At 42.2% G+C, this 27,905-nt stretch overlaps 1 protein-coding gene and 1 long non-coding RNA gene across 10 annotated transcripts in view; one reads left to right on the top strand and one right to left on the bottom strand.

Moving 5' to 3' along the window:
• Positions 1-353: 353 nt before the first annotated feature.
• On the top strand, positions 354-27,855 carry LOC138760911 (heterogeneous nuclear ribonucleoprotein Q-like). Of its 9 annotated transcripts, none has more exons than XM_069932224.1 (12): positions 970-1,147; positions 1,814-1,973; positions 5,849-5,967; positions 7,703-7,810; positions 11,007-11,120; positions 11,537-11,713; positions 11,796-11,931; positions 18,303-18,508; positions 21,286-21,435; positions 21,577-21,698; positions 22,930-23,453; positions 25,237-27,855. In XM_069932224.1, exons 2-12 carry the CDS (start codon positions 1,814-1,816, stop codon positions 25,263-25,265), a joined length of 1,845 nt encoding a protein of 614 aa, XP_069788325.1. In that variant the 5' UTR covers positions 970-1,147; the 3' UTR covers positions 25,266-27,855. The 9 variants fall into 9 exon arrangements, with proteins under 9 accessions (XP_069788324.1, XP_069788331.1, XP_069788325.1 ...); XM_069932225.1 differs by having other exon boundaries at positions 25,240-27,855; XM_069932226.1 differs by having other exon boundaries at positions 22,930-23,438.
• Positions 6,520-27,905, bottom strand: part of LOC138760913 (uncharacterized) — a 30,474-nt gene continuing 9,088 nt past the window's right edge. The window contains exon 2 of the long non-coding RNA XR_011355966.1: positions 6,520-6,758. This is a non-coding gene — a long non-coding RNA (uncharacterized lncRNA). The remainder of the gene's footprint in view (positions 6,759-27,905) is intronic.

Consider the following 27,905-nt stretch of genomic DNA (forward strand, 5'->3'; position numbering starts at 1 on the left):
CAGGGAGCAGCCCTGAAAGCGCTGCGCTGTCCACCTGAAAGGGACAGCTGCACAGGAGGCTTCGCGGAGCCCACTCCGGCAGTTGCTGTACTCCCACCCACTGATATGTCGTCACTTGAAGCGTGAGGAAGGAGAAGCAGATGGAACACAGGATCATGGCGGACCTGGAGCAGGCAAGAGAAATACTGATGATGGCTTCGGCCTTTCAAAGTGCTCAGAACGAGATACGTCAAATACTCTGCCTGCACACTGTTTCCAAAATCGCGCCAAGCATCTCGGGCTGACGACGTCAGCAGTGATGTCATCAGCCTGCCCCTTCGCAGCCGCTTTCAGGCAGCTGGATTCAGGTGCCTCGGGGGACTTCAGTGCTCTGGCGATTATCTCTCTCGGAGGAGGGTGAGAAAGTGCGCCGCAGAGGCGCCTCCTGCTCCTTCAGGTGGGTACCCCAACAGCAGCATCGGGGTAGAATATGCGGCTTTACATCAGGGTATTCTGGCCACCTGAAAGAGATCTGGACCCCAAGACCTCTCTATTCCTCTAGTGTTAAGAATCCAACCATTAACCACATACTACAACACTTCCAACCTTTGCATCATCTCCTGACTCAGCCAAGTTGATTTTAAAAAATTGAATGCAGTATGAACATAAAACACCCAAAACAGTAACAGTTTCTCCATGCAGAAATGCTACCTTCCTCCAGCATTCTGCTTTTCGGTCAGATTTCCAGCAGCTGTTGTTTATTTTTAATTTTCAATTTTGACGGAGCAGGGTCAAGCCCTGCTTCTTAGTTTATATGTAAACGAACGTGCTGCTCCGACGCTCCTGGAGAACACGGCAGTGCCAGTCTGTCCGTGCCCACTCGCTGGCAGGAAGGTCGTGTCAATCATCCCATGCCAGGGCGGGACAAAGCATCGGTCCCCTGTCCAATTGCAAAGCGGGAAGGGCGGGAAAGCCCGCCCGCTCTTGACGATGTCCTTGCGGGGTAGGTCGGGAGACCCCGCCATGAGAGGCGGTTAGCGCGTGAGTGAGTGAAGCGGAGTTCGGGGGCTGGGGGAGCCGCACTCGCCGCCATTTTGTGAAGCTCAGCGCCAGCGGAGGGGCTGCCGAGCGAGCCGAGTGCGCAGTGCTGCCGCACGCCGGGAGCAAGGTAAGAAGCGGCCAGCATCCCATTCACTGGTTCGGCACTCTGGCCAGAGTGGCCCGGCGGGCGGGTGCTGGGGTTTGGCGAGGGAGGGGAGCCATGCGGTGGCCGACCGCGAAACTCGAGGTGTGTCAGGGCGCGGTGTTAGGCCGCGGGACTGGACGGCAGCCGGTGTGGGATCGTTGGAAGGCAGTGACCGGGAGCCGAGGAAGAATGCCGCAGCCGGGGAAGGGGTGGAAGCCGGGTACGGCTCGAGTCCGGCCCACATGGCGGTGGCAGCGCGGCCTAGCCCGGGGCTGCCTGGAAGAGGGCCAGAGGGTGTGGGGGTTGAATGGGCCGGTGTGATTGAGGGAATCCCGGGACCTGGCTGGACATGTGTCGGCTGCTTGCCAGCCGCATCCTCGGGCGTCTAAAAAAGGGCGGGAAGCTCTACTTTTCGATCTCGCCGTCCCGGTGTTTGAGCTGTCCCCCAGCCGCCGCCAGTGGCTGGGCCGCGGGCAGAGCAAAGCGGCCGGTCGGCCGGCCTTTGCGTCTGTCGCGTGACAGCATTTCCCGATCCTGGAGGCTCCGGCCGGCGCCCATTGATTCTGCACGATTGTCATTTCGACACGAGCCGGCTGAAGACGGCGCCGCACATGTTCTTTACCTCCATTTGTATGTACACGTGTACAGATGTCCACTGACGCAATGGCTACCGAACATATGAATGGAAATGGGATAGAAGAACCTATGGAAACTTCCACTGCCCTTCCGTCTGAACACTACCAGACTTTATTAACTGCTGGTTTACCACGAAAGGTTGCAGACAAACTAGATGAAATTTATTTAGCAGGTATGGATTGTAGACTTATCACGGTTATATTGTGTTTTAATCGATAAAATGCACCCAATTTTGTCATTGAGCAGTTGTGGTTCAAAGTTGCAACTGGACTCTTTAATTTTAATATCCATTTCAATGTAGCTAATCATCACACAGGAGAAAAACAAACAAACGTTGCCTACATTGTTCTATCACCAGCAATAGAAGTCGTGGATTGATTTGTCAGTAGTGATGCAGTATTCTGCATCTATTTGCTGAAACGTGTGTGGGACTAATCTGAATCACATCAGTGGAATTGCAATATGGCTTCAGTCTTCTGCTCCTTCAGTCCCACTTTTCACCCGAAGATAAACAGAATATTTAAAGGAAAAGTTGGAAATTCACGTCGTGGCCTAATGCCACTTTGAATTCAGTTCAGAGCAATGCAAGCCTTTTAGTTCCTTGTTTGTCAGCTGAATAATCTGCTAGGGATGTAGCTGAGTCATGATCATCATCCTCAGCCTGTTGGGATAAACTGAGACATCGCTCATGATTCCTTTCTGTGTCTGCTAATAAAACCTAACACTATATCATAAGATCAGTTTTGGCTAACATCACAGAAAAATAATTGAGTGTCAATTTAGTTTTTAAAAAAAATCAAAAGTTACTTATTTTTGTTGTTGCTTTTTACACTGTTAGGACTGGAAAAGCTACTTTTTATTACAAAAGAGCGCGTTTCCAAAGCATAGCCACTGAATCATTTGGGGAACTCCCTATTGTTACTGGCAATCAGAGGGTATGAAATTTTTACTGGTCTCTACATAGATTTTGGAGGTATGCATTTTCATGATAGAATTGGAAAAAAGTCAATTTTAAGCAAAACAAAGTCCAAAGCTCTGCATGGCGTTAACATTTGAAAGTGGCTTTCGGTTGGAGTGATTGTTCTTGTAGCACAATGTTTTGTCCACATTTGTCTTGCCTCAGATTCCTGTCACTGTTCTGTGACCATGAATTAACTTCACAAGTTGAGAATTGGCTGAAGATGCAGCAAAGTGCTGAAACCTTCATCAAAGTATTTTTCTCTAGATTTTTTTCCAGTGATTTCCTAGTCCACATGCTTTACCTTGTCCTTGAGGTTGAGCGCATGTAAAAAACCTTGTGGAATGATATTCTTTTAGTGCAATAATGCAATGATCATAGTGTTTTGCATTCATTTTTCATCCTAACAACCCAGCAAAAGAAGCTCTGGTTCAGGGATCGGTAGATGTCTGCCATCTCTTTTTGCATTTAAGATTATCTTTAAGAGTTCCATGACAAAGTTGGTTGTGTGTTTTTTGTCAGATTCTGCTTGATGGTGCGATAATTTGATGCTTATTGGAGCACAAGGTATTTTGCCTCACCGTTTTATTTAATGTATTTTGCATTCTTGAAAGGTAATGGTTCTCAACATTTTTACTCCACCTTAAGTTCCTTAACTTATAGCCGACCATCTATTATTATCCCTCTGATGGGATCTTTGTTTGGGAAGGGAAATTGTTTAAATTATTTGAGTTTTTGTTGGAGAGTTTACAGATGTTTTATTTCGTTTATCATCTGACCATTTCTTCAGAGCATGGTGCATGCAGAAAGACTATACTCAGCAGATAATCACGTGTACATACAGATGTATTTTAAAATACAAATGTTTTGGAATAATTTACTGGTATTCAGTTGCAGGATAACAATCATCAATCTCACAGCTATTTCCCAGACTGACAGTCCTGGTTTTCTGGCTCCTTTCCTTCTTTCCTGATGGTAGTTAAATATACTCTCTGCTTGATGGAAAGCAACACTCCTGGTGAATGTTGTCAGTTGAGGAAAGGGAGATCCCAGTGATCTTCTCAGCTGTTTGATGATTCTCTGTTTTGATTTCTAATCTGAAGCTTTACTGATATCAGACTTCAGGATGGTGCAACTGGACAAGACCCCCTCAATTGTGCTCCTAAAAAATGCTCTCAAGCTTGGGGTTAGTAACCTTACCCATGTCAACCTCAGGAAGTGTAGTCAGTGCTGTGCCTTCCTGACTAATGCTGAAGACCATCCAGAACAAATCCCTGGACCACACGTTGAGAAATACTGTAAAATTCCCATCATTTGGCACCTATGGGGTTTGAAGATACTGGAAATGTGAAGTTGACTGAGATTCACTCTTCTAATGCCAAGCAAATAAACGTACTAAATATACACTGTTTAAGAGACAGAATAAAATATAAAGTAATTTTTAAAAACAAAAATCAATATTGTAATCTTTAATTGTATAAAGTTCACTTTAATCAGGTATTGCCTGATACTTACAAAGTTTATATTTGTTCCCCAGTCTCTGGTGCTGTAACAGTGTTTGTGCTAGCTGCTATGCTAACAGTGCCACTGTCATAATTAAACCCCCGTTCCGTTTACAGATGAAGCTGTACTAATATACCTAATACTAATAGACACTTTCTAGTCAGGGATTTGGAAACACTTTGGGAGACCCTTGGCACAGCCTGACTCACCTGGTGATGCCCTTGGTGCATCTTGTGACAACTCAACTCACTGCCTCATTGTCCTGTCAAAATTAACCACCCCTCCCCAAGTTTACACATAAAGCCATATTATATACTTAATCATATACTAATAAAGACAACAGGCAGAGATATGGAGACACTTTAGGGGAGTTGCCTTGCACTTGCTGGCTCTTTATCCTCAGCGGCGCGCCACCATTTTATTCAAACACAACTTTATTCAAAGAGCTGCTGCAGGCACTCTGCTAGCTGAATGTTTACTCCCAAGGAGTTGTCTATTGCTTCAGAGAACACTTACTTTTACAAGTTTAAACTTTTTTTAAATAAATGTATTTATTCTTATTAATTTTTTTTTAAATTCTTTTTTGGTGGTTGTTTGAGTTTCTGGTTGATCGAATGCTAGATAATGGGGATTTTACTAGCCTCTCCCAGGACATTGGCTGCTGAAAATGGAAGTTATGCATGGACTATATTTCAGATTCATAGCTCAGATGTGCAGGACTTTTGAGTCAGTTGCTTTGGTCACTCATTTACAAGGATAATCACATGGAAGGGTTTCAATTTTGAATTTTCATATTTTGAGGAAAGACTTTCACAATAATTGTTAGTTTCCACTAGAAATAGAAAAATAGCAAAAGGGTATTCAGACCTTCAGGTATAGCTGATCCTGCATTCCCACTGAATGATTTGACTACCATGATTTTGTGAAAGAAAATTCCAGATGTTCCACCTTTTTATGAAAATTTCTCCTCACCCCACCTCAGTCCAGAATATGTTGCTTTATATTGATCTTGAAGGGCTGATATGGCCTGTTTCCTGTAAACTGTATCTGTAAACTGTTATATGGTTATATCCTGAAATTATTATTATTTTTTTGTATGAGTGTGTCCAGAACTGTGATACAAGATAGAGCATCTTGGTAATGTGCCAAACTGTCAGAATTGGGTTTTTCTCATTCTTAAACATAAGTAAATATTTGGTCATGTTGACCTAATCTCTCGTATGACATTTCTGTCATTTCTGCAATCAATCTGGTAACTTTACACTCTGTTGAGTATACCTTTTCACAGGTGAGGAGGCTTGTATTGCAAACATTACTCGAAGTGGCTCTGTATAATGTAGCAGCATTCCTTTGCTTCTACAGTCATTCTCTTCCAATGAATACCAATGTATCTTTTCTAATTTGCAAGAAACTGATCCATTTTAGAAATATTCATTAATGTAGGTATTGTAGAAATGAGTATTTCCAATTAGTGTATATCCTAGCATAAATGAAAAGTAGTGATTGTGTTGCAATTTTATCTTGTGTCAACTGAGCCAAACTGTAAGTTCTTTGAGGATGTTAATAAACTCTTCTTTTTTCTGTAGGCTTGGTTTCTCATAGTGATTTAGATGAGAGAGCAATTGATGCTTTGAGAGAGTTCAATGAAGAAGGTGCATTGTCAGTGCTACAACAGTTTAAGGAAAGTGATCTTTCACATGTTCAGGTAATTATTTATATTTTAAAACATTTTAATTTAGAAACATGGCTCTTCCGGCCCACAGTCCCCAAATACACCCATTAGGCCATTTAACCTACTAACCCTGTATGTCTGGAATATGGGAGCAAACTAGAGAACCCAGAAGAAATCCATGTAGAAACGAGGAATATACAAACTTGTTGCTGACAGCATCGGATTCAAACCTGGGTCACTGACACTGCAATAGGTTTGTGCTAACACGACCTGTGCTGCCGAGCTGTTTTCTTGTTATATGATTTGTAGCATTGCAAAATTAGAATTATTTCTGTTGATATAGTTCTGTTCTTCCGGAGTTTTTCAATTAAACCTTGGGTGATATAAAGGAGCAGTTTTGTTGATGAACATGAACATAAGTGTCTTTTCTGTTGGTATGGAATATACATATGGATAACTCCTTTTGGGAGGCAGCTACATTTTGTTAGCATAATACTATTACGTTAAAGTTGTTCGCTCAACTTTTTGAGTATATGAGCATGTTGCACCATGCAATTGATCAATAATTCGTTTGATAGCAAGATCCAGCATTGGTCAATATTATTAACAGTAATTGTGAGCGATACACTTGTTTGGCCAAAAGTTACATTTCTTAAAGGACATCCAGATGATCCATTGAAGCTTTGATGAGATTATGCTGTAATATTGTTTGCGGTTAATTTCAAATTGTGTTGGTTGAAATATCCTTAGTGACTGATTGTTGCAGTAAAATCCCCATTATCCGGCACCGACGGGGATCGCATCTTCCAGAAATGCAAATTTTCCTGTTTAAAAGTCAAAAGATAGTGCAAAATGTAAAGCAATTTGAAAAAAAAAATCAGTATTGTAGTCTTCAATTGTGTTAAGTTCACTTTAATCAAGTAATTCCTGTAACTTAAAATTTAAATTCGAACCCTAGTTGCTGGTGCTATAACAGTGTTGTGGTAGCTGCCATGCTAACCATGCTGCTGTCATAATTAAACCCCTCCCCCATGTTTACAGATAAAGTCTTCTAATATACAATAAAAATAAAGTCTCTTATTAGGCAGGGATAGGGAGACTCTTTGAGAGAGTCGCCCGAGTGGCATCAACCAGGTCTTCATCCTGGGCGCCGCCATTGAATTTCAATGCAACTTTTATGAAACTTTATTCAATCAGCTGCTGCACTGGGGCGTGACGGGGGGCGCTGCACTGGGGCGGGGCGGGGGCGCTGCACTGGGGCGGGGCGGGGGTCGCTGCACTGGGGCGGGGCGGGGGCGCTGCACTGGGGCGGGGCGGGGGCGCTGCACTGGGGCAGGGTGCTGCACTGGGGCGCTCCACTGGCTGAATGATTGGTCGCATTTTCACCAAGGCAACCTGATTCACCTCTATGCAAGTGTCCCAGGCAGGCCTTTGGCATACCTTCCTCATGTTGACAACCCAATTCATCTTCACGCAAATGTGAAAGTGAAAAAGATGCACGTGCATTGAGAGGCATTGCTAGTTCAGCATGGCAAACTTGCGTGTGTCTGACGATATTTCAGCGCTTCCCTGCGGGGTCTATCTGCCCAATATTATTCAATCAAACATTTTAGATATTGATTTCCTCTTTTTGTGGTTGTTTGAGTTTCCAATTGATTGAATTCTGATAAAGGATTTTGCCGAGCTTAAAAAGTAAACTTTGTGTCACAAGTGCATCAAGGAGTTAAAAAATCTAACGTCTTCGATCTATTGATTATTTTTCCTGAAGAATAAAAGTGCCTTTCTATGTGGTGTAATGAAGACATACAGACAGAGAGAAAAGCAAGGGTCTAAGGTGACAGATGCCAATAAAGGTCCTGATGAGACAAAAATTAAGGTAGGATTTGAACATTTACAATAAACGCAGTAATTTTCTTGATTGATTTTATTATTTATGCACTTTACTGTCGATATTTCTGTGTTTGGAAAGAATTATTTTTGGGGTCAGTTTTGAGTCATAGTCTTGTTGAGTCATACTATTGTACTTGTGGTGACTGTCTACTCTTCCCAAGTTTTGGAAGTTTTACCTTTGGTACCTCAGTTCAATGATTTTGACTGAGGAACACGAGAGTCTTTGCTGTGGTCAGACCTCCTTGGCTAATTTAGAACAGGATAAGTAAACAAATTATTTTTTTTCTCTATTTGGTGATATTTGTTGTAAACGTTACACAAAGTTCAATTGTTTTGATGACCAATTCTGGGCTGGATTCTTAGAGGGTTCTAGTTTTAGCCTGGTGTTCCCTAACTGGCTGGACATATCAAAGGAGACCCTAGTTGATCATTCCTGAGAAATTGGGTTTTGACCTGAAATGTCAACTGTCCATTTTCCTCCATGGTTGCTGCCTGTCCTGAGTTTCCCCAGTAGTTTTTTAAGCTGTAGATTCCAGCAGCTGCTGCCCCTTGAGTCACCGCGTTAGAGTATTCACCTTGTGATGCTCTTGTGGGGCCCATAATAAATTACAGGTTGCAGAGAATAGTTGTAAGTGATGCTGAAATCACACGGCACAGAAAATTAGAAGGTATCAAATTTCGAAACAAAAAGGAGTCAAAAGTGTGCAGTTGACCCTGATGACCAGGATAAAATCAGTATCTGCCAGAGGACAAAAACGAGAGTAGAGAAAATAGACTGAAATCAACAGGTGATGAATATAGTTTCTTCAAATATGGGGTCGGGGGGTGGGGAGTGATCCAAGAGACCTTTCGCCTCTGAGACAATGAGATCGAGGAAATAATGCGGGAAAATGAAGTGGTTGGGAATTAATAGTATGCATCGATCTCTACCACTCAAATCCTACTGATAGTGAGTAGCTCTGGGGAAGAATTCAATACCATCGCCATTACTTGAGAATTGTTTTCGAGGAAGCTAATGGGTTAAAGGCTGAGTCCCTGGCCTGGATGACTTGGATCATAGGATCCTGAAAGGAATGGTGACTGATCGAATTAAAACATCGATTCCAATCCTGTATAAACCTTTCGGCCTTGGGGGAATGCCAAAGGATTGGAAGATTGCAATGTGACCAAAGGGAAGGAAGCAAGATGTGGGTAATGAAAGAAAAAAATTGATATTTAAGGAAACACCGTTGAGCATCATACTTGAAAAAATGTAATCGAGCTGTTAATGTGAAGAAATTGCAACTGACAATTTACAACATGAAACATTACAGCATAGTACAGGCCCTTTGACCCTCCATGCTGTGCCAACCCATAAACCTCCTCAAACTGAACTTTCCCTACCTCACATCCACAACCTTTTTCCTGCATCCATGTGTCTAAGAGTCTTAAATGTCCCTATTGTCCCAGCCTACATCACCACCTAATGGAATAGATTCCAGGCACCCACTAGCCTCTTTTTTTAAAAAAACAATTTACCTCTGACATCTCCCCAAAATGAATCCGGATGGATGAGGTGGAATTGTTTGATGAGGATTCTTGTGAGCGAGGTTTGTATGTTTCATGCACAGTTGCAGCAAATGGTGGAATGTTGGCCCTTATTTCAAGGGTGTTGGATGATGAAAACAGGAAAGTGGACAAGGTACACGTAATGCCAAATTATGAATACTATGAAGTATTTTTTTGCCACCCTATTTAAAAAAACTTTAATGAGTTCGCAAGAAAACTAATGTTAAACATATTTAGAATGAGATGCAATCTTATGGCAATCGGGAGCTAATGGTGAATAGATGATTCTTATGAATGTGTCCAGAACAGTATATGGTATTGGCATAAGGAGTACCTATTTAAGATTGCAGTGAGAGTTTTTCCTCTTTATAGGATGTATCTTTGCAATGTGTTGCTACAGACAGAGTGAAGATCCTTTGAGGCTGAAATGGATAGATAGTTAATCAGTAGGAAATGAAAGTCGATGGAAAAGTGGAACCATAGAACACTTCAGCACAGAAACAGGCCCATTGGTCCATCTAGTATGTGCCAAAATATACCGTCTGGTCCCATTGACTTGCACCAGGACCATAACCCTCTCATTCATGTACCTATTCAAATCTTTCTTAAACGTCAAAATTGAGACCACCTTCACTTCTTTAGATGGCAGCTAGTTTCACAGTCCTGTCACTCACTGCATGAACATCAATGGTAGGAAGCTTGTTTGCATTAATCTATACCCCTTGTAATTTTGTATGCATCTCTCAAATCTGACTTCATTCAATCTCTGATTCTTCAAGGAATAAAGTCCTAACTTGTTTAACATTTCTCTGTAGCTCTGTTCCTCAGGTCCTGGCAACTTCTTCATAAGTCTGTATTCTTAGTGCGGACAAGTATGAGATACTGCAGAAACACAATTCCCTGAGTTGGATTGTCGTGGTAAGGTTGTACAAGACATTAGTGAGGCCATGTCTGGAGTGTTGTGTGAAGTTTTGTCACCCAACTACAAGACAAAACTTCACACAACACTCCAGACATGGCCTCACTAATGTCTTGTACAACCTTACCATGACAATCCAACTTGGGGAATTGTGTTTCTGCATTCCCAGATCTATCTGTCCTGTACTTCTCAGTGCCCTACTGTTTATTGTGTATGTCCTATCTTGGTTCGTTGTCCCAAAGTGCAGTATCTCATACTTGTCTGCACTGATCCTTCTGCATGCTTGTTCATTACACTGCTATGTCATTTGTCACCTTTCTGCAATAGAATCAGTGGACGAGAAACTGATAAGGTGATACCTGTCATTAAATACTCAAGCTAACCTGTTGGTGGTAGTCCACTATAGAAAGACTGTAATTTCCACAAAAGTAAAATTTACACAGGGTTTCTATTTTGCCTGTCTTTGCCAGCCAGCATCAGATTGAATCTCAGGTTACTACTTGTCTGATCCTCCAAATGACCTTTTTTTATTAGCCTTGATGGTAATTTTGTCAACAAATTAACTAACGGACCCTTTTGTCTGTGTTTGTTAAAGATTAGCCTACTGTTTTTTTTAAAGCCGGGTAGAAAATGTTGCCTGCAACAATGTCATTAAATTACATTTCTTAAGATTGAAATTGGTTATCCACGCTTAGGCTTGTTTGTGTTTCCTTAGGCTCTTTTAGAAAGGACAGGCTATACACTTGATGTTACCACAGGGCAGAGAAAGTATGGTGGTCCCCCGCCTGATGCAGTGCATACAGGGCCTCAACCTAACATTGGTACTGAGGTGAGTTCAGCGTGATGGATATTACTTGGGTGTGAAAAAAAATGATGATAAATTTGTGTATTTGATAGTTTCTCAAATATGGGTGATTGGTCAAGCATATGAAGGGGTGATATGCACAATTTAATATGTAGAAGATGTTAAATCTGAGCATTGATAGTTTTAGCTTATTAAAGGCATTTTCATATTGTTAAATAAGCAAAGTCGCTTATAACATCCTCAGATCAGAATTTACTGTCATCAACAAGTCATAAAATTCGGTGTTACACAGCATCATAGTGCAAACATTCATAGTATAACCACCTTACAGCATTCCTATAGATTTCATAGAGAACTTTTTTTTAACCGGTTCCTTCGTCATGAAAGTTAAAGTAGTTGTGTGGTTGAATATTTTTTAAATCAATCCAATTTTGCCATAGATATTTGTAGGGAAAATACCAAGGGATCTCTTTGAAGATGAACTTGTCCCCCTTTTTGAAAAAGCTGGGCCAATTTGGGACCTGCGCTTGATGATGGATCCACTAACTGGTTTAAATCGTGGATATGCATTCGTCACATTTTGCTCCAAAGATGCAGCACAGGAAGCAGTGAAATTGGTGAGGTTCCTTAATGATTACTAGTGCTACAATATATTCCTTTACTTAGCGTTCATAAACTGACTCAATTATCAATTTTCAGTGTGATAACCATGAAATCCGGCCTGGTAAACACATTGGTGTTTGCATTTCTGTGGCGAATAACAGACTTTTTGTGGGATCCATTCCAAAAAGCAAGACGAAAGAACAAATCATGGAAGAATTTGGAAAAGTCACAGGTAAAATTGCCTTTATACTATTGACTTTATGCAATTCGATTAGTGGTAGTGACAATGGCATAGATTTTATTGTGGATCATAGTGTCAAGGAAGAGATAACCAGACCTAACTTTAGGCCAGTGGCTTACTTTGTCAACTAGTTTTCCAACTGGAATTAGCTTAAAGACTGAAGCAGGCAAGGCTACCAGCCACCATTATGCCAACCTTCTGCAGGAACTCTGTCGAGATTATCCTGGCTGGCTGGATACAGTGTAGTATGGTTGTAATCTGAGGTCAAAATCCATGGGACCACAAGTGTGGCAGAGAGGATCATGAGAGCCTTCCCCTCCCCCCCACACACTTGACCGGGGTCGTTGTCTGAAGAGCTTGCGCAAAATCATTGAGGACTCCTACCCTGCATACAGCATCTTTCAGCCACTCCTGATGGGGAAGAGATACAGGAGTATCAGAGCCAGCACTATCCGGCTGAGGAGCAGCTTCTTCCCATGGGGATTGCTCACAATAGCACCCCGAGACTCGCATCAACAAAATAATATTTATATATCTGTATTAATGAAATACTTGTCCTGCATATGTATTATGTCTGGCTGTTTTGTCAGTTTGCACCTGTACGATCAGATGACAATAAATTTAACTTATAAACTCTACAGTTTTCATGTTTACAAGTCTGACTATCTTATGACAACTTATTCTGTTGATTTTATGGAATTACAGATGGGTTTGCAATTGCCTCTTTAAAATCAACAACTTGCATGACATACTGTTAATTAATATGCAGATTTGTGTAAATATGATCCTGTAGCAGCAGCTACACTGCTACTGAAAGAATACACAACCAGATAGGTTGAGCTCTGAGCAGAACTGATTTATTGCAGGCTGCTGGGCTGGACTTGTACTCCCAGCCCGGACCTGGTTGAGAACTGCGCTGGGGAATGCTGACATCACCTGGGCGTCACATGGTCCCCCAGCGCGGTCTTCTGAGACCTGTGTTGAGAAAGGGAAACTCCCGATGGCACCATTTTGGACAGCTGCCCCGCTTCGTGGGTTACAAGCGGGGCCGGTTCGCCTGCCTAGTGGTGTGACGCCACACAGCCCCGTCCCCCAGAACCGGCGCCAATGTCCTTTTTAGCTGGGCAACCTCCCTTCTTGGGCTGTTCCACAATCACTGGTTTGGTGGGGTCGAGGTGCGCTGGCTTCAGCCTGTTCACAGTAAACCATTCCTGCCTGCCACTGATGTTCAGCGTGAACGTAGACCCTGAACGCTGGATAACCTTGTACGGCCCCTCATAAGGTCTCTGCAGAGGTGCTGCGGGCGGGCCCCGCCGAATAAAAACGTACTCTGCGGAAAGCAGCTCGCTGGAGACGTGAGATGGCTGTGTGTCGTGTCTGGGCGGCGGTGGGGGTGCGAAGGAGTTCAAGCGGGCCCTGAGGTGGGGAAGCAGCTCGTGTGGCGACTGCTGGGGGTTGTGAGGTGCGTTGATGAACTCACCTGGAACTGCCAGCGGTGCACCGTAGACCAGCTTAGCAGATGACGCCTGCAGATCTACCTTGGGAGTGGAGTGGATGCCCAGGAGCACCCAAGGCAGTTCATCCACCCAGTCGGGACCGGTGAGGCGGGCCATAAATGCCGATTTAAGGTGGCGGTACAGATGCTCAACCAGCCCATTGGACTGTAGGTGATAGGCTGTGGTGCGGTGTAGATAGATCCCCAACCCGTTGGCGAGCTGTGTCCAGAGTGCAGAGGTGAACTGGGTGCCCCGATCGTTGGTGAGGTTATTTGGAACGCTGAACCGGGCGACCCAACCGTGCAACAGCGCTCGGGAGCAGGAGTCCATGGAGGCGTCCGGCATCGGGATCGCCTCGGGCCAACGAGTGGTGCGGTCCACCACCGTGAACAGGTAACAGCTGCCTCGGAAAACGGGTAAGGGGCCCGACTATGTCCATGTTAATGTGGCTGAACCGTTCCCGGATGTGGTCGAACTCTTGCACAGGCACCCTGCTGTGTCTGTGTACCTTGGACATTTGGCAATGGGTGCATGATCTGGCCCAACCTGCGATCTGCTACCGCAGCCCGTGCCAGACGAACTGCTCTGCCACCATCTGGACCATGGACTTGATGGATGGGTGCGAAAGGTCGTGGATGTGATGGAAGACTTGCCTGCACCACTGCTGGGGAACCACTGGCCGCGGGGTGCCCATGGATACATCGCACAGGACAGTGCTTCCGCCGCTCTGAGTCGGGAGGTCTCGGAACTGCAGATCCGTGATGTCATTCCTGGAGGCTTCGCGTCTCCTAGTTGGACTTTTGGTCCCGGGCGAGCTGGTCGATGTCGAGACCGGGCATCAGTGCGCAGATGGCTGGTCGCAAGAGTGCATCGGCCTTGTGCCGAATGTCAGTGGTAAACTCCGACACGAAGGAGAGGTGATGCTGCTGTCGGGCCGACCAGGGGTCCTTCGCCATCGTGAATGCCTGGGTGAGGGGTTTGTGGTCAGAGAAGATGGAAAAAGTCCTCCCCTCCAAGAAATAGCAGAAATGCCACAACACCGGGTTCATGCCCAGTAACTCACGGTCAAAAACGCTATACTTGCGCTCTGGTGGGCGGAGAAACCGGGTGAAGAATGCCAGCGGCTTCCATTGTCCTTTCACCTGCTGCTCCAGGACGGCGCCTACGGCTATGGCAGAGGCATCGATGGAGAGTGCCATATGCAGGTCGGTGTGCGGGTGGGTGAGCATGGTAGCCTTCGCGAGGGTGTCCTTGGTGGCCTCAAATGCACTGCAGGCCTCTCGGATCCAGGTGAGCGATCTGTGCTTGACTGCGATGAGGGCAAATAGCGGCTGCTAGATGTGCGCAGCTCCCAGGATGAATCGGTTGTAGAAGTTGTTCATACCCGTGAACTCTGCGGCCCCTTGAGATTGTCCAAATGTGGGAACTCCTTGATAGCGGTGACCTGCTTAGTGGCAGGTGTGGCTCCCTTGTCCGTAATGGTATGGCCCAGGAACTGAATGGACATTTTCCCCAAACTTGCACTTAGCTGGGTTGGTGGTGAGGCTGAAGTCGGCCAGCTGGGAGAAGAGGGTGCGCAGGTAGGCCTTGTGTTGCATCCGATCCCTGCTGTCAACGAAGATGTCATAAATGAAGACTAAATGTCGTAAATGAAGACAAAATCCAAGTCCCCACCCACTGAGTCCACGAGGCGCTGGAAGGTCTGAGCGCCATTCTTGAGCCCGAACGGCATGCAAAGGAATTCGAACAAGCCAAAGGGGGTGATGATGGCTGTCTTGGGTATGTCCTCAGGGTGCACCAGGATTTGATGATACCTGCACATCAGGTCAACCTTGGAGAAAATCCTCACACCATGCAGGTTGGCTGTAAAGTCCTGGGTGTGAGGGATGGGGTAATGGTCAGGAACTATCACCTCGTTGAGACGTCGCTAGTCTCCGCAGGTGTGCCAGCCGCCAGAGGCTTTCGGGAGCAGGTGGAGCGGCGAGGCCCACGGGCTGTCGGACCGCTGAATGATCCCCAATTCTAACCAATGCGAAAACTCCTTCGCCACCTGGAGATTGTCAGGCGGGAGCCGGTGTGCCCGTGGCGAGGCAGCAGAGAACTGTGGCTTGAGGAGGGTCGGAAACTCATCCAGGATTCGCTGGAACTCTTCTCTGGGCGTGCCGATTGTGGCCATCTGCGGCTGCTCTGTGTGGGAGTCATGGAGGTGAATGGCCTGGAAAGTATGGGCGTCCACCAGGTGCCTATCCAGAATGTTCACCAGAAGCCCGTGGGCGAGGAGGAAGTCGGCACCCAGGATGGCGGTTGGAAGGGATGATATGGTGAACCTCCACGAGAACTTTCGTCAGCCGACCTAGAAGTGGACTGTCTTGTCTCCATACGTCCGGATCTCTTGCGTTAGCCGCACAGAGGAGAGGTCCTCAAGGTCAGTTCCTGGACTCGATGGCCGGGCTGACACTGATCTGGGCCCCAGTCTCGAAGAGGAACCGCCAGCCGCTGACTGAGACCCACAGGTAGAGGAGACTGTGTCCTTGGGCAGCCATTAACAGCGGCCGGCCTGCTCGTTTCCCTGGAATGAGCAGGGCTGACGACACTTCCGAGCCTTGGCTCCCCAGAAGCAGAGGCCTTGAGCTGATGCTTTGCCCCTGGTTATGCTCTTGATGGCCCCTGCAGGGGCCGGATGCTCTACTGCAGCGCTGGGGACGGGCTTGGTATGGTCGTGCCCGTGCCTCATGACCTGCTGGACTGCTGAGCCCTTCGGAAATCATGCGAGCCATAGCTCTTGGGCCTTCTGGGCGACCTTCCTCAGGTCAGTGAAGCTCTCCTGGACCAGCAGTGGCCAGGTGTCCCCGGGCATATGGTTGAGGAAAATGCGCTCATAAAGAGTGGGCAGTTGGTATGCTCATCCATAAGCATGAGCGTCTTGTCCATCGGGGACCTGTCCCCCCCAGGGCATCGAGGTGCAGCATCCTAGTGGCATGCTGGCGCCTCAATAGTCTGAGGGATCCGGTGAGCAATCATTTGGTGGTCTCGTATTTGTCTTTGGCGGGTGGGTGCTGAATGAGGTGCAGCACGCGTTTGGTGGTGGCCTGGTTCAGGGCGGCGACCACATGGTAGAATTTGGTCGTGTCGGATGAAATTTGGCCGAGGTGAGGTCGCGTGGCCGAACCAAGTCTCCGGCTCCTGGATCCAGAATTCAGGCAGTTTAACGGCTATAGTGCTGATCCCAGCCTCGCTCATGATGGGTTCAAAGACGTTTGAACCAGCCGGGGTCACCAATTGTAGCACCGGCTGCACTGTTCCTGCAATAACTCACACAACCAGACGGGTTGAGCTCAGTGAGCAGATCTGATTTATTGCAGGCTGCTGGGCTGGACGTACTCCAGACCAGACCTGGCTGAGAACCGCGCTGGGGGGTGCTGGCGTCACCCGGTGTCACGTTGTTCCCTGGTGCAGGCTTCTGAGCTCTGTGCTTCGAAGGGGAAATCCCCCCACAGCGCTACTTTGGCAGGCTGCCCTGCTGCGTGGATTACAAGCAGGGCCTGTTTGCCTGCCTCGTGATGTGCCACCACAATCCCTTAGTAGCACGTGCTAAGTATATGCCATTTTTTATTGATAATTGGAAGATGAGCTTGCCAATTTTTTCCCTTAATATTACCATTCAGTCTTCTTTTGTCCTGTATTGAAAGATGCATTCTTTTTTGTAATATAGCCCAATGATTTGTTGTGCATTATTTGAAAGTGAACTTGGATGCCAGTGAAGATGAAAGATTCATGTTGGAGTCTGATCTCATTTTTGTAAAACGTAGGAAAAGCCTTCCTAAAGTGTGAGGAATATTTACTTGAGATGAATAGGATAGCACTTGATTAGAGGCCACATGATAGTTTTGCCGGAATTGTGCTCGAGTGAGCTGTTGACTTGTTTTCCTCTTGTTCTGTTCCAAACATTGGGCTGAAGTAAATGGGGAATTGCTGCCTGTTGTTGATGTTACACCTGTCATCGATACAAGCTGTGTGCTTCCAGAACTCTGGTGCCTTTGTTTCTTTCCACATAAATTCTTGCCCTTCCTCACATGAGGGTAATTTTTCAATTGTCCACAAAATCATCTGGTTTTCCATTTGGAGGGCAGATAGATCCCTGGTGATCAGAGACTCTGAGCAGGATCTCTTGCTATCATGTGGCCATTTGCACTCCCAGAATAACTGACGGATCATGAGGCTTTGCCACTAAAGTTGAATTTAAATGTTTTGATGTTTATAGCCAAAAATATTTGGTCACTATTGAAAAATTACTTTAAAAGCAACATTAAAGAAAACATTTGAAACCTACTTAGAAGAGATCTACTTTTTGGTTTTTTTCCCCCATTGTTTTCTGTGAGCTGCTATATTTGAAGCAATGTGTTTTTGGGTTAAGAATGAGGAAATCCAACTGGAACTCGGGTTAATAGAAGGCAACATTTTATCCTATGCTTGCAAATACCTAGCAGTTGTGTTAAGTACTTGTCAACTTTTAAACAAAAAGATTTGAGCCATTATTATAATCATATACCAGTGAAAATTCAGCTTGGAAGCTAAATTCTTGTTTGACATCCAGTCAACTCTGCCAGATATGCAGTTCAGTGGAACCTGGCCAATAAATGTTACAGGAAATAAGTAGCTTAAAGTGTCCATGTTGCAGATTAATATCATGTCCTTCTAATTGTAGGGTAGTCGGGCTCTTTTTTTGTTTTTTCTTGACACCGGAGAAATTTTGTGAACTTTGATGTGGCATCTTAATTTTTCATATCTCAAAATGTGTAAACTTCCTTATTAGTAATTGGGTAAATGTAAAACCAACTTGAGTTAATTTTTAAAAAATTTTTACAGAGGGGCTCACAGATGTGATACTATATCACCAACCAGATGACAAGAAGAAGAATAGGGGTTTCTGCTTCTTGGAATTTGAAGATCATAAATCTGCTGCCCAGGCTAGACGCAGACTTATGAGTGGAAAAGTGAAGGTCTGGGGCAATGTTGTTACAGTAGAATGGGCAGACCCCATTGAAGATCCTGATCCAGAGGTCATGTCAAAGGTAATACTCCTTGAATATTTTATGAATTTTAAAAGAATTGTGTAATTTTAAATGCTATTATTAATTCTAGTGATGATTGGGATCCCTTCCTTAATTTGAGGCGCTCTCTGAAACAGAATCTGATGATGAAATTTCCATCAAAGTAGAGTTATAGTCTTACAGCGGAGAAACCAACTGAACAATGTGACTGCTGCTTCAGACCCAAATGCCCGCAGAAGGCCCATACGCACCTATCCATCTATATATCCAATGTTTCTTTAATAAAGACAATGAACCTACATCTACCACTTTGGCAGCTCATTTCATATGCCCACCAGCCTCTTGAGTAAAGAATTGAATCTTTGTGTCCCTTCAAAATATTATTCCCTTGTGTTGTAATTAAGCACTCTTGTCATAGATTTTCTTACTCTAGGAAACAGAATGTCACTATTCACCTTGTGTCCCTCATCATTTTGTAGTCCTCAGTAAGATCCTCTCTCAACCTCCTATGCTCCAAGGAAAACAGGCCTTGTTTTTCCAATGTTGCAATAACACAACTTCCCTAACCCTAGCAACAACTTCATAAACCTGTATGCTGACCAACTTTACAGCATCTTCTGTCTAGCCTGATGATTAAGATTGCACACAATAGTTTTAAGTATGACCTGATGAACATCTTGTCTAACTTCAACATGATGTTCTCTTCACTATTGTCTACCAGTGTGGCCATTTTTACAGAGCCATACATCTTCACTTCTAGGTTCTTTTGCTCAATAACACTCTTTAGGGCACTGCTGTTAACACAGTAGGTGCTGCCCTGGTTTGATTCACCCAAATGCAACACCTTACACTTCTGAGTTATATGACATCAACTGTTCCATAGCCTGCTTCCTCATCTGGGTGGTCTAGATCCTGTTGCAAATTCAGGTAGCTACTATCCACTATAGTGTACATTTTCATGTCATCAACAGACTTGTCTTGCCACAAACATCCTTGTTCAAATCTTTAACAAAAAACACAGGTCCTAATAATGAAATCTGAAGCATTCCACTGGTCGCAATCCTCCAGTCTGAATAACTGACATCTATTTACAAGCTATTTTTAAAAAATTCAATTGGCCTCGTATACTGTGTGGTCTAACCTTCCATAACAACCTACCATGTGAGATCTCATCAGACAATTTACTAAAATCCATATAAATAACACCAACTGCCTTGCCCTTGTCTATCCTCTGTCACATCTTCTAAAAATTCTATCAAGTTCATGTGATAAGATTTTCCCACACAAATCCATCCTGGCTCTTCCTTGATTTTCCCTTGCCATCTAAATGCTGATAGATTCTCTATCTTTGATCCTCTCCAGCCATTTCCTTTCCACTGACGTCAGACTAACAAATTTCTAGTTAACTGGATTATCCTTGCAACCCCTTTTAAACAATAGCACCACATTTGCCATCCTCCAGATTTCTGGAACTTCTATCCTCATTATGGATTAAAAATGTCAAGGGCCCAACAATTTCCTTCCTACCTTTCCACAATGTTCCAAGATGAACTTGGTTTGGACCCGGAGATCTATCCACCATGACACAATCTAAGACTGTTAACACCTTTTCACTACTGATGCAGTTGTGCTCTGTTCTATTCTCAGTAACTTCCACTCCTACAGTGTATATCCTGGTCCACAGTAAACTTATTTATAAAATACTAATTTTAATATCTTCCCATTACCTGGATCTATGCTTTCCTTTGTAACCCTTTGGTTCTTCACACATATTTGTAAAACCTTTTTTGGATTCTCCCTTATGCTGTCTGCCAAAGTCATCTCAAAATATTTAGCCTATAGTTTTTTCTTCACTATGCTCCTACTCAAGGGACTCTCACACCTGTCTGCATATATCTGATGTATGCATATTTTTCTTACCCATCTCTTATTAACAAGTGTTCTTTTACCTTATGATTCCTGCCGTTTATCCTACTGGGAGTGTATTTGTCCTGGATCTTTCTTATCATATTTTACAATGCCTTCCATTTGGCAATCCTGCTTTTTATCCTCTTAACATTTGTGTCCAGTCAGCTATTGCTAACTCCTGCTTATCACATCAAAATTGGTCTTGCCTCAATTTCCAATTCTGATTTGAGGACCAATGTACATTACCATTCCAAAGCCATTCCTTCTTATAAGGTACATGCAAAGATGATAGAATGCACCAATGTGGCAGAGCACAGCTCTGACAGCATCCAGGGTTAAGTGGTACTGCAAAGCTGGCCATAAATGTTCACACCCATTGTAACTGTCATACTTTGGCTGCCATATATACATCCATATACCCTTCTCTAAGGTGAACTATTGCCATACGTTCTAAAACATCTCTTTCTAGTCTCAAGGCCACCATAACTGACAGGGTGGGCAATAAGGTGTGGCCATAGGAAACTGCCATCTGACACCATGGTAGTTTTCAAATGTTTTGCCAGCATCTTATTGCTTGTTAAAAGAGTACATGCCTTCATCCATAGACAGTGGTTCCAAGATGTTAGCTCAAGCCCATACCAAGGGCAACTAGGAATAGACAATATTAGTTTTACAGATTGTAACCCTGCGATAAGAATGTAGGGTACAGGTGGAAAAAGTTAAATTCTAAAATTGCAACAGCATTAGTTATTTGTTTGCTTTAAGGCTAACTTCCTTAAAGTGGGCTCTGGTTGTTACTTCCAAGTTTTTTTTGTACTTTTACCAATAGTGATCAGTAGAAAATGTTGTTTTACTTTGGATATAATTAATTTAAATCTTCTCATTTGCAGGTAAAAGTGCTGTTTGTTCGCAATTTAGCCAGTACAGTAACAGAAGAATTATTAGAAAAGACCTTCAGTCATTTTGGCAAACTGGAGCGGGTGAAGAAACTCAAAGATTACGCCTTCATTCACTTTGATGAAAGAGATGGTGCAGTAAAGGTAAAGATTTAGTGCACAGCAACTGTAACATCAGGTGAAAGGCGGGTCATCGTTGTGATCCAAGCACATAATGTTTGACTAAGCTTATCTGTTTGTGTCTGGTGGCAAATAAATGTGAAAAGAGGATTACCTTTATTGCAGGCAATGAATGAAATGAATGGGAAAGACTTAGAAGGTGAAAACATTGAAATTGTTCTTGCTAAACCACCAGACAAGAAAAAGAAAGAACGGCAAGCTCAGAGACAAGCTGCTAGATCTCAGCTGTAAGTATATCTCATGTTTTAAATCGTACTTCCATTCTAATTAAGAAAACAAATTTTCAAAGAACTATTTCAGTTAAGGAGTGATGCATGGAATCTGGATCAGATTTCATGTTGGGAATGTCCTGTTGGTGGTGCATCAGCAGCTCTGTTTTTATTAACTCATTGACCACACTTTCATATATTTGCTGAAGTCCTGTTGTGAACGTCCTTTCTGTATGAACTTGCATTTCAGCTGCAGATTTTTGCCTTTGAAATTTGTATTTTTGCTCATAGTCTATACGAAATAGCTTGGCCTACACCTGGAACTGGATTAATTAGTACTTTTTTAAAATTTGAGTACAAAAGCAATTAATCCATCATTCATGTATTTTAAATAGCTATATTTTGAACCCTTTATTCCTGTTCCTGGTGGGCTTTCAACTGGTATTAATTTCAAATTAAGAAATGGTGGAATAAGCTATTCCTAATTGTGAGACTGCCAGTTCGTTAAATTGTGGTTGAATCCACCTTTATTCGTTTGGCATAGCTTTGCTCCATTTCTCTTGTGGGTTGATCAATTGATGGGCAATACATGGTCCATCAAACCCATTCTTTTGCTGGAGCATTGTGATCATTCCATCCCCAAAATAGTGTAATTCTGTCCAATCTGCTGTCAAGGTCTGATTTGGAGTCTAAAACATGATGCATTTTTCACAACTATGTCTGGAAGGCTATGTAAAACTGCAGCATCCCTTTCATGCTTTAACATGCTGGCTCCCTTGAAATACCTCAGCTCTGTTTTTTAAAAAGCTAGAACTTCCAATGTAGCAATTGTCTTGAAGAAAAATTGAATCCCATGAATCTGTTTTGTCTGTGTATTTGTTTGTCTTGAACATTTGCAACTGCACTTATAAAGAAATGAATTTTGTGTTGTTTGATTTTCTTGAAATCAAACCATGTACCTAATCTGCCAATGTGCCGAAAGAATGGATTTGATTCCTACATGACATATGTTCCATTTATATCTGGTAATAATTGATATTCATCAATCAGAATGTCCTGAAGGACAATGAATGAGGAATGAATAGACTATTCAATCAGATTATTTCCAGCTCAGAAGTTCTATTTGGCGTCCATGTGAGCTCTGGTTATAAATTATTAGAAGGCATCCTTTTTTAATTTAAAAAAGACTCGTCATTGTAACTGAATTAATATTGCCATCTACAGACTCAATGTTTTTTTTGATCTCCAGGTATGAGGATTATTATTACTACCCTCCTCCCCGCATGCCCCCTCCGGCACGAGGCAGAAATCGTGGAGCCAGAGGAGGTTACAGTTATCCACTCGATTACTATAGTTATGAAGATTATTATGATTATTATGGCTACGATTATCATGATTATCGTGGAGGATATGAAGATCCATATTATGGATTTGAGGATTATCAAACAACTACCCGAGGAAGAAGTGGCAGAAGTGGAAGAGGTGCCCCTCTTCCCAGAGGTCGTGGAGTTCCCCAATCACGTGGAAGATCTGGATTCACACAACGTGGTCAAATGGCAGGGAGAGGTGCTCGTGGTGCAAGAGGGGGTCCCCAGGCACAGCAGAGAGCCCGCGGGGTACGTGGTGTGAGGGGTGGCCGCGGTGGAAATGTAGGAGGCAAACGAAAAGCTGATGGGTACAACCAGCCAGATTCGAAGCGGCGCCAGACCAATAATCAGAACTGGGGCTCCCAACCTATTGCTCAGCAACCGCTCCAAGGTGGTGATTATTCTGGTAACTATGGTTACAAATCTGAGAAAAACCAGGAGTTTTATCAGGATACTTATGGGCAACAGTGGAAATAGACCATTATGGTTCAGTAAAATGACTGATAGGTTTTCTGAACTGACTTCAAAATACAGATTGGCCTTAAATCTGATTGGCTGCTTCTTGTTAATTAGTGACATTTGGCAAGAATCCCCTATGTGCAGATATTGTGTCTATATTTTTACCAAAAAAAAAATCACTTGTACTTGACAGCACAGTCTGCAATGATTCCACTTGAATGGAAATTGCTTTTTTTTAAATTTGGCTGTTTGGATAAAGGCATTCCAGCTAGTTTAGCAGAGGTTGGACACAATTCATCATGGTTTTGACAATTAAAAAAAAATCAGGCTTACTACAAAACATTTGGCTTCAGTGTATGTATATTACTGGTAGTTATGTTTCCGTGGTTTTTACAGTTAAATGCATAAATTTTCAAATTAGCTTGTTGTTTTTTTTCCTGAATTTCTTGTATTTAAAGTAACTGACGAATCTGTATGTTACTAACTTGCATTCCCAGGAGCAGGCAAGTTGAGCTAAATAAATTTGTTTGTTGTTGACTGATTTCAAATTACTACCATTTTTTTTTTTGGTTTGGCTTTTCCAGAAGTGACACTTGTCAAGTTCATTCTTGTATATTCTATCAACTGTTAATGTCTATTTCAATAAAATTTCAAAAATTCTCAAACAGCATGAATTCCATTAACTAAATTCCATTTGTTGCATAAATTTTCCATGATAAATTTTTGCTATTTTACAAAAACAGATTCAAATTCTAACTGAAAACCTTGGTTAGATTGGTATTAAAGAAAGTTTTAGAAATGTGTTAACATTTTCACAACTTATTAAGGATTTTTCTATTGTGAATGGTTTATAATATTGAAAAGAAAAGTAAGCATATGATACATCAATTGCAGTTTTCTTGAAAAATAGTTTGGGGTAATTAGCAAGGACAAATCATTTTGAGTGCATATTTGCATTAAGATGTCTCTGACTGAGTCACTGCATTGCTTTTGTTTTGACTTTAATCTGAATCTGATCTCCAGTGTCCTGCAAATGCTCTAGGCCTGATACCAAATGATACCTTAAATGTACTTTGTGATTTGACATTAAATATTCCTGAGAATTTTTAAACAGTTCTAAAATACAAATCACAAAAAGACTAGTCACTATTAATTTTAAATGTTTTCTCTGTTCTTTGCTTAACCCCTAAAAATGCTTGCTATTATGTGCATTGTAAATTTAACTGATGTTTAACCAGGGTGCTTAGATCTATTCTCAAAATATAAGTGAGATTTTTAACCAGATTCTTTTGGAAACAGGAGTGTACCATTTCTTGTATATTAGGAATGAAGTTCTGAAATCCAGATCAACTTTGAACACAATTTATGCACCTTGAAATCTATCCAAATTGAGTTTTTGTTTTTAAGTCAAAAAATTAAATTGAACAAACTTGTGAATTTTCTTGATGTGTAGATTAATGTAAATTAATGACTGCAAATTCTGAACAGATGTTTCAAAATGTTAATAACATATTTAAATTAAATGGTATACTCCTTAGTTTTTAACTTGTTGCTTGGCCTGTAACAATGGCTCGTTTTGTTGTATTTGAGGATCAGGACTTAATATAAGAATACTAAAGCTTTACATTCTGAACTGTTGGACAATTAAAACTAGTTACATTTTCTCAACCTTTATTCTAAAACTATAGTTTTTATCTTAATTTAATGGCTTCCTTTTGTTGCCTGGCTAGCAGGAAAACGAGGTCGAGGCCGGTCCTGACCTGTTTTGATGACGACTGACTTGCTGAGGTTACACTGGAAGCTGCTAAAGGAGATGATGGTAAGATTCCAGACCATGACGCCAAATGGAGACCAGGAACAGCCAAGGAAAAGAGCTTCAGATGTCAACGTATATGGACTGTAATTTTTAAATTTTGTATAGCAAATTTACCTCCTTTGTAATATACAGGGGTAGTGGTGGGTAATGACCATTGTTTTGTCAAATAATTTCATTATGGTCACAATATCAGACTTGCTCAGAAAATTTAAAACCGTGTCCAAGCCATTGCATTCACGTCCAGCTGATTGTAGTTCTCGTGTTATTGCTCATCACTACCTCACACTGCAGTTCTGTAATTCATTATTCCTGAAGAGAACTGCTTGCAGATGGAAGTGTAATCACCAATATTCCAGGTAGTTGAGCATTCCAGAAGAATGGTTCTTTTCTGAACTAACTTAAAAAAAGGGTTGTTGCTTACCTCTAGCTGAGGATTAAACTACCCTTTATGTACTGTATATACAGAGAACTGTAAACAAGAGCAAGGCTTGTTTTACTGTATTTGCCACAAAGAAAATCTGTTATATTTTATTGGTGGCTTAGATTTCATTTTTATTCAGTATCCTTTTTTTAGTTTCAGCTAAATTAGGTTATTGAAGTTATTGGTACCTTATCTTTACAAATGACCGTAAACAAACCTTGCTCTTGTCTCTATTAAACTGAAATCGCTGTCTTGCTTTTTCAGATAATATAGTTAACCTTAGGTTATATGAAAGTTGAAGGAGCTGTTACTTTTGTAAGTACTGAGATGTTGGAAATTGAAAATTCAATATGACAGCAAACCATACATTTTAAAATAAAGTACAATATCCCTTTTGATAGTTTTTTTTTATGGACTAGCATTACCAGTGTATGAAGTTGCACATATCTTTGTGTTCTAATGAAGTTGATACAAATCAGGTTCTGTAATCCACTTTGTTTGGATTTGATGTGTGTGTTATGAAATAAGCAGACATTGTTCATGTTGCCCTGCTGACTTGGTAATGACTTATCTTGTAAATGCCTAACCTTTTGATCCAAAAATATTTTCAGTTGGTTCCTAAAGTCATATTGTGCAGCCCTGCAAGTGCCAGGTGTAAATAAGGACTCGACATCCATAGAGATTAAATACACAAAGTTTTATTAGCTCTGGAAGATGATCTGGTATTAGGATATTTGCTCTTACCATGTTAGGTTTGAATGACTTGAGGTATTTCTAATTGTTTAAAATGGGCTTGATGGGTTTTTGAACCCGAGTAAATCACAAGCTTAAATTGGTGAGGATTCATAATTCATACAAAATTGGCTTTTGTAAATATTCTTGCCACTTTTTATGCATTTAAAAAGTTTGTACCATAGGATGGTGTGAATGGAATGCTTGGACTCAGTGCCTGAGAAGCATTGTAGTGAAAAGTCAATTAAAACAGTGGCTATGGTTTGGAATACCCAAGGATTACCTAGCACCATGGTGCCTTGTTTTAGTGTTGATTTGAACTATTTGGTTATTGTAATCCATATTACAGGCAATCTCACTATCTAAGTTTATCTAAATAGTGAGTCATGCAGAAGATTTATGGTTCATCTTTGTTCGGCACTGGTTTTATTTGGGGTTACATTTTTTATGAACTTCTGGGATAAGAGTTCAATCAGAAAGGCTCCTGGCATTCCTTGCTGAAAGTGCACATAGTTTCAATAGTCAATTAACATGTCTGCCTTTTATTGTGATTTATGCACACTTACCATCTAGTTAAAGTACTAGAGGATGTGCATAACTGACAAGTTGTGACAAATGATACAAAATTACATGGGAGGAAATTGGTGCAGAAAAATTCTTGCAGAAAGGACTTGATAAAGTGAAAGAAGGCTGTATTTGCATCACTCCTATCATTACTATAAAGATCAGGGAGACCAGGGTCTTTTGTAGTGATGCTTTTTATGCTGTACTCTTGACAATATTCCATTCTAAGTCAGGATCGAATGCAACATTTCATGTCAATTGTTGCTATAATCATGTTACACTGTCACAGTCATAAAAAATGACATTGTAGGTTAAATGTCAGTGCTGTTCATTATAAGAGGTGTGAAGGGGAGTCAGCATGAATGTGCTACCTTTCACCAGTATTTAAAGAAATTTATCAATGGATCACATCCACATAGATGGATGAGGTCAAGAAAACTGAGCAAAGCTCTTGGTAAAAGTATGAACAGAAGGCTAAGATATGTGAAAGGATTTTTTTTTCCTTAAACTCTAATCTGTCTGCTAAAAAGGGATATTGTAGTTTTAAGTGTACCCCAAAGTTTGCAACTAGATGCAAGGTTAAATCTGGATGCGAATCAATAACACTCGAGGAGTAAACTACCTGATCAATCATTGCTTTCATCCATCTATGGAAACTGGAGATGTTACTTGTCCTATAAGGACCTTGCTGCTGAGTACAGCAAGATTTCATTGGCATTGACCATCATTGTTTCATTCCTGCAGATAAACATTGTTTTATACTGTAAGCTGGAGGTGAGTGTAACTTATTTTTGTAATAAAGATTTTGATTTTTAACCATGTTTTTCTAAATGGAGGTTTTCTTGGGTTCATGTGGTCACTTTATT

Source organism: Narcine bancroftii, chromosome 4, assembly GCF_036971445.1.
Source record: "Narcine bancroftii isolate sNarBan1 chromosome 4, sNarBan1.hap1, whole genome shotgun sequence".
NCBI lineage: Eukaryota > Metazoa > Chordata > Chondrichthyes > Torpediniformes > Narcinidae > Narcine > Narcine bancroftii.

Excerpts from the sequence above, each read along its gene's own strand:
- LOC138760911 (XM_069932223.1), top strand. The coding sequence starts at position 1,814 with ATGTCCACTGACGCAATGGCTACCGAACATATGAATGGAAATGGGATA. Across the intron at positions 11,121-11,536 it reads AACCTAACATTGGTACTGAG|ATATTTGTAGGGAAAATACC; the intron begins GTGAGTTCAGCG and ends ATTTTGCCATAG. Across the intron at positions 11,932-18,302 it reads AGAATTTGGAAAAGTCACAG|AGGGGCTCACAGATGTGATA; the intron begins GTAAAATTGCCT and ends AAATTTTTACAG.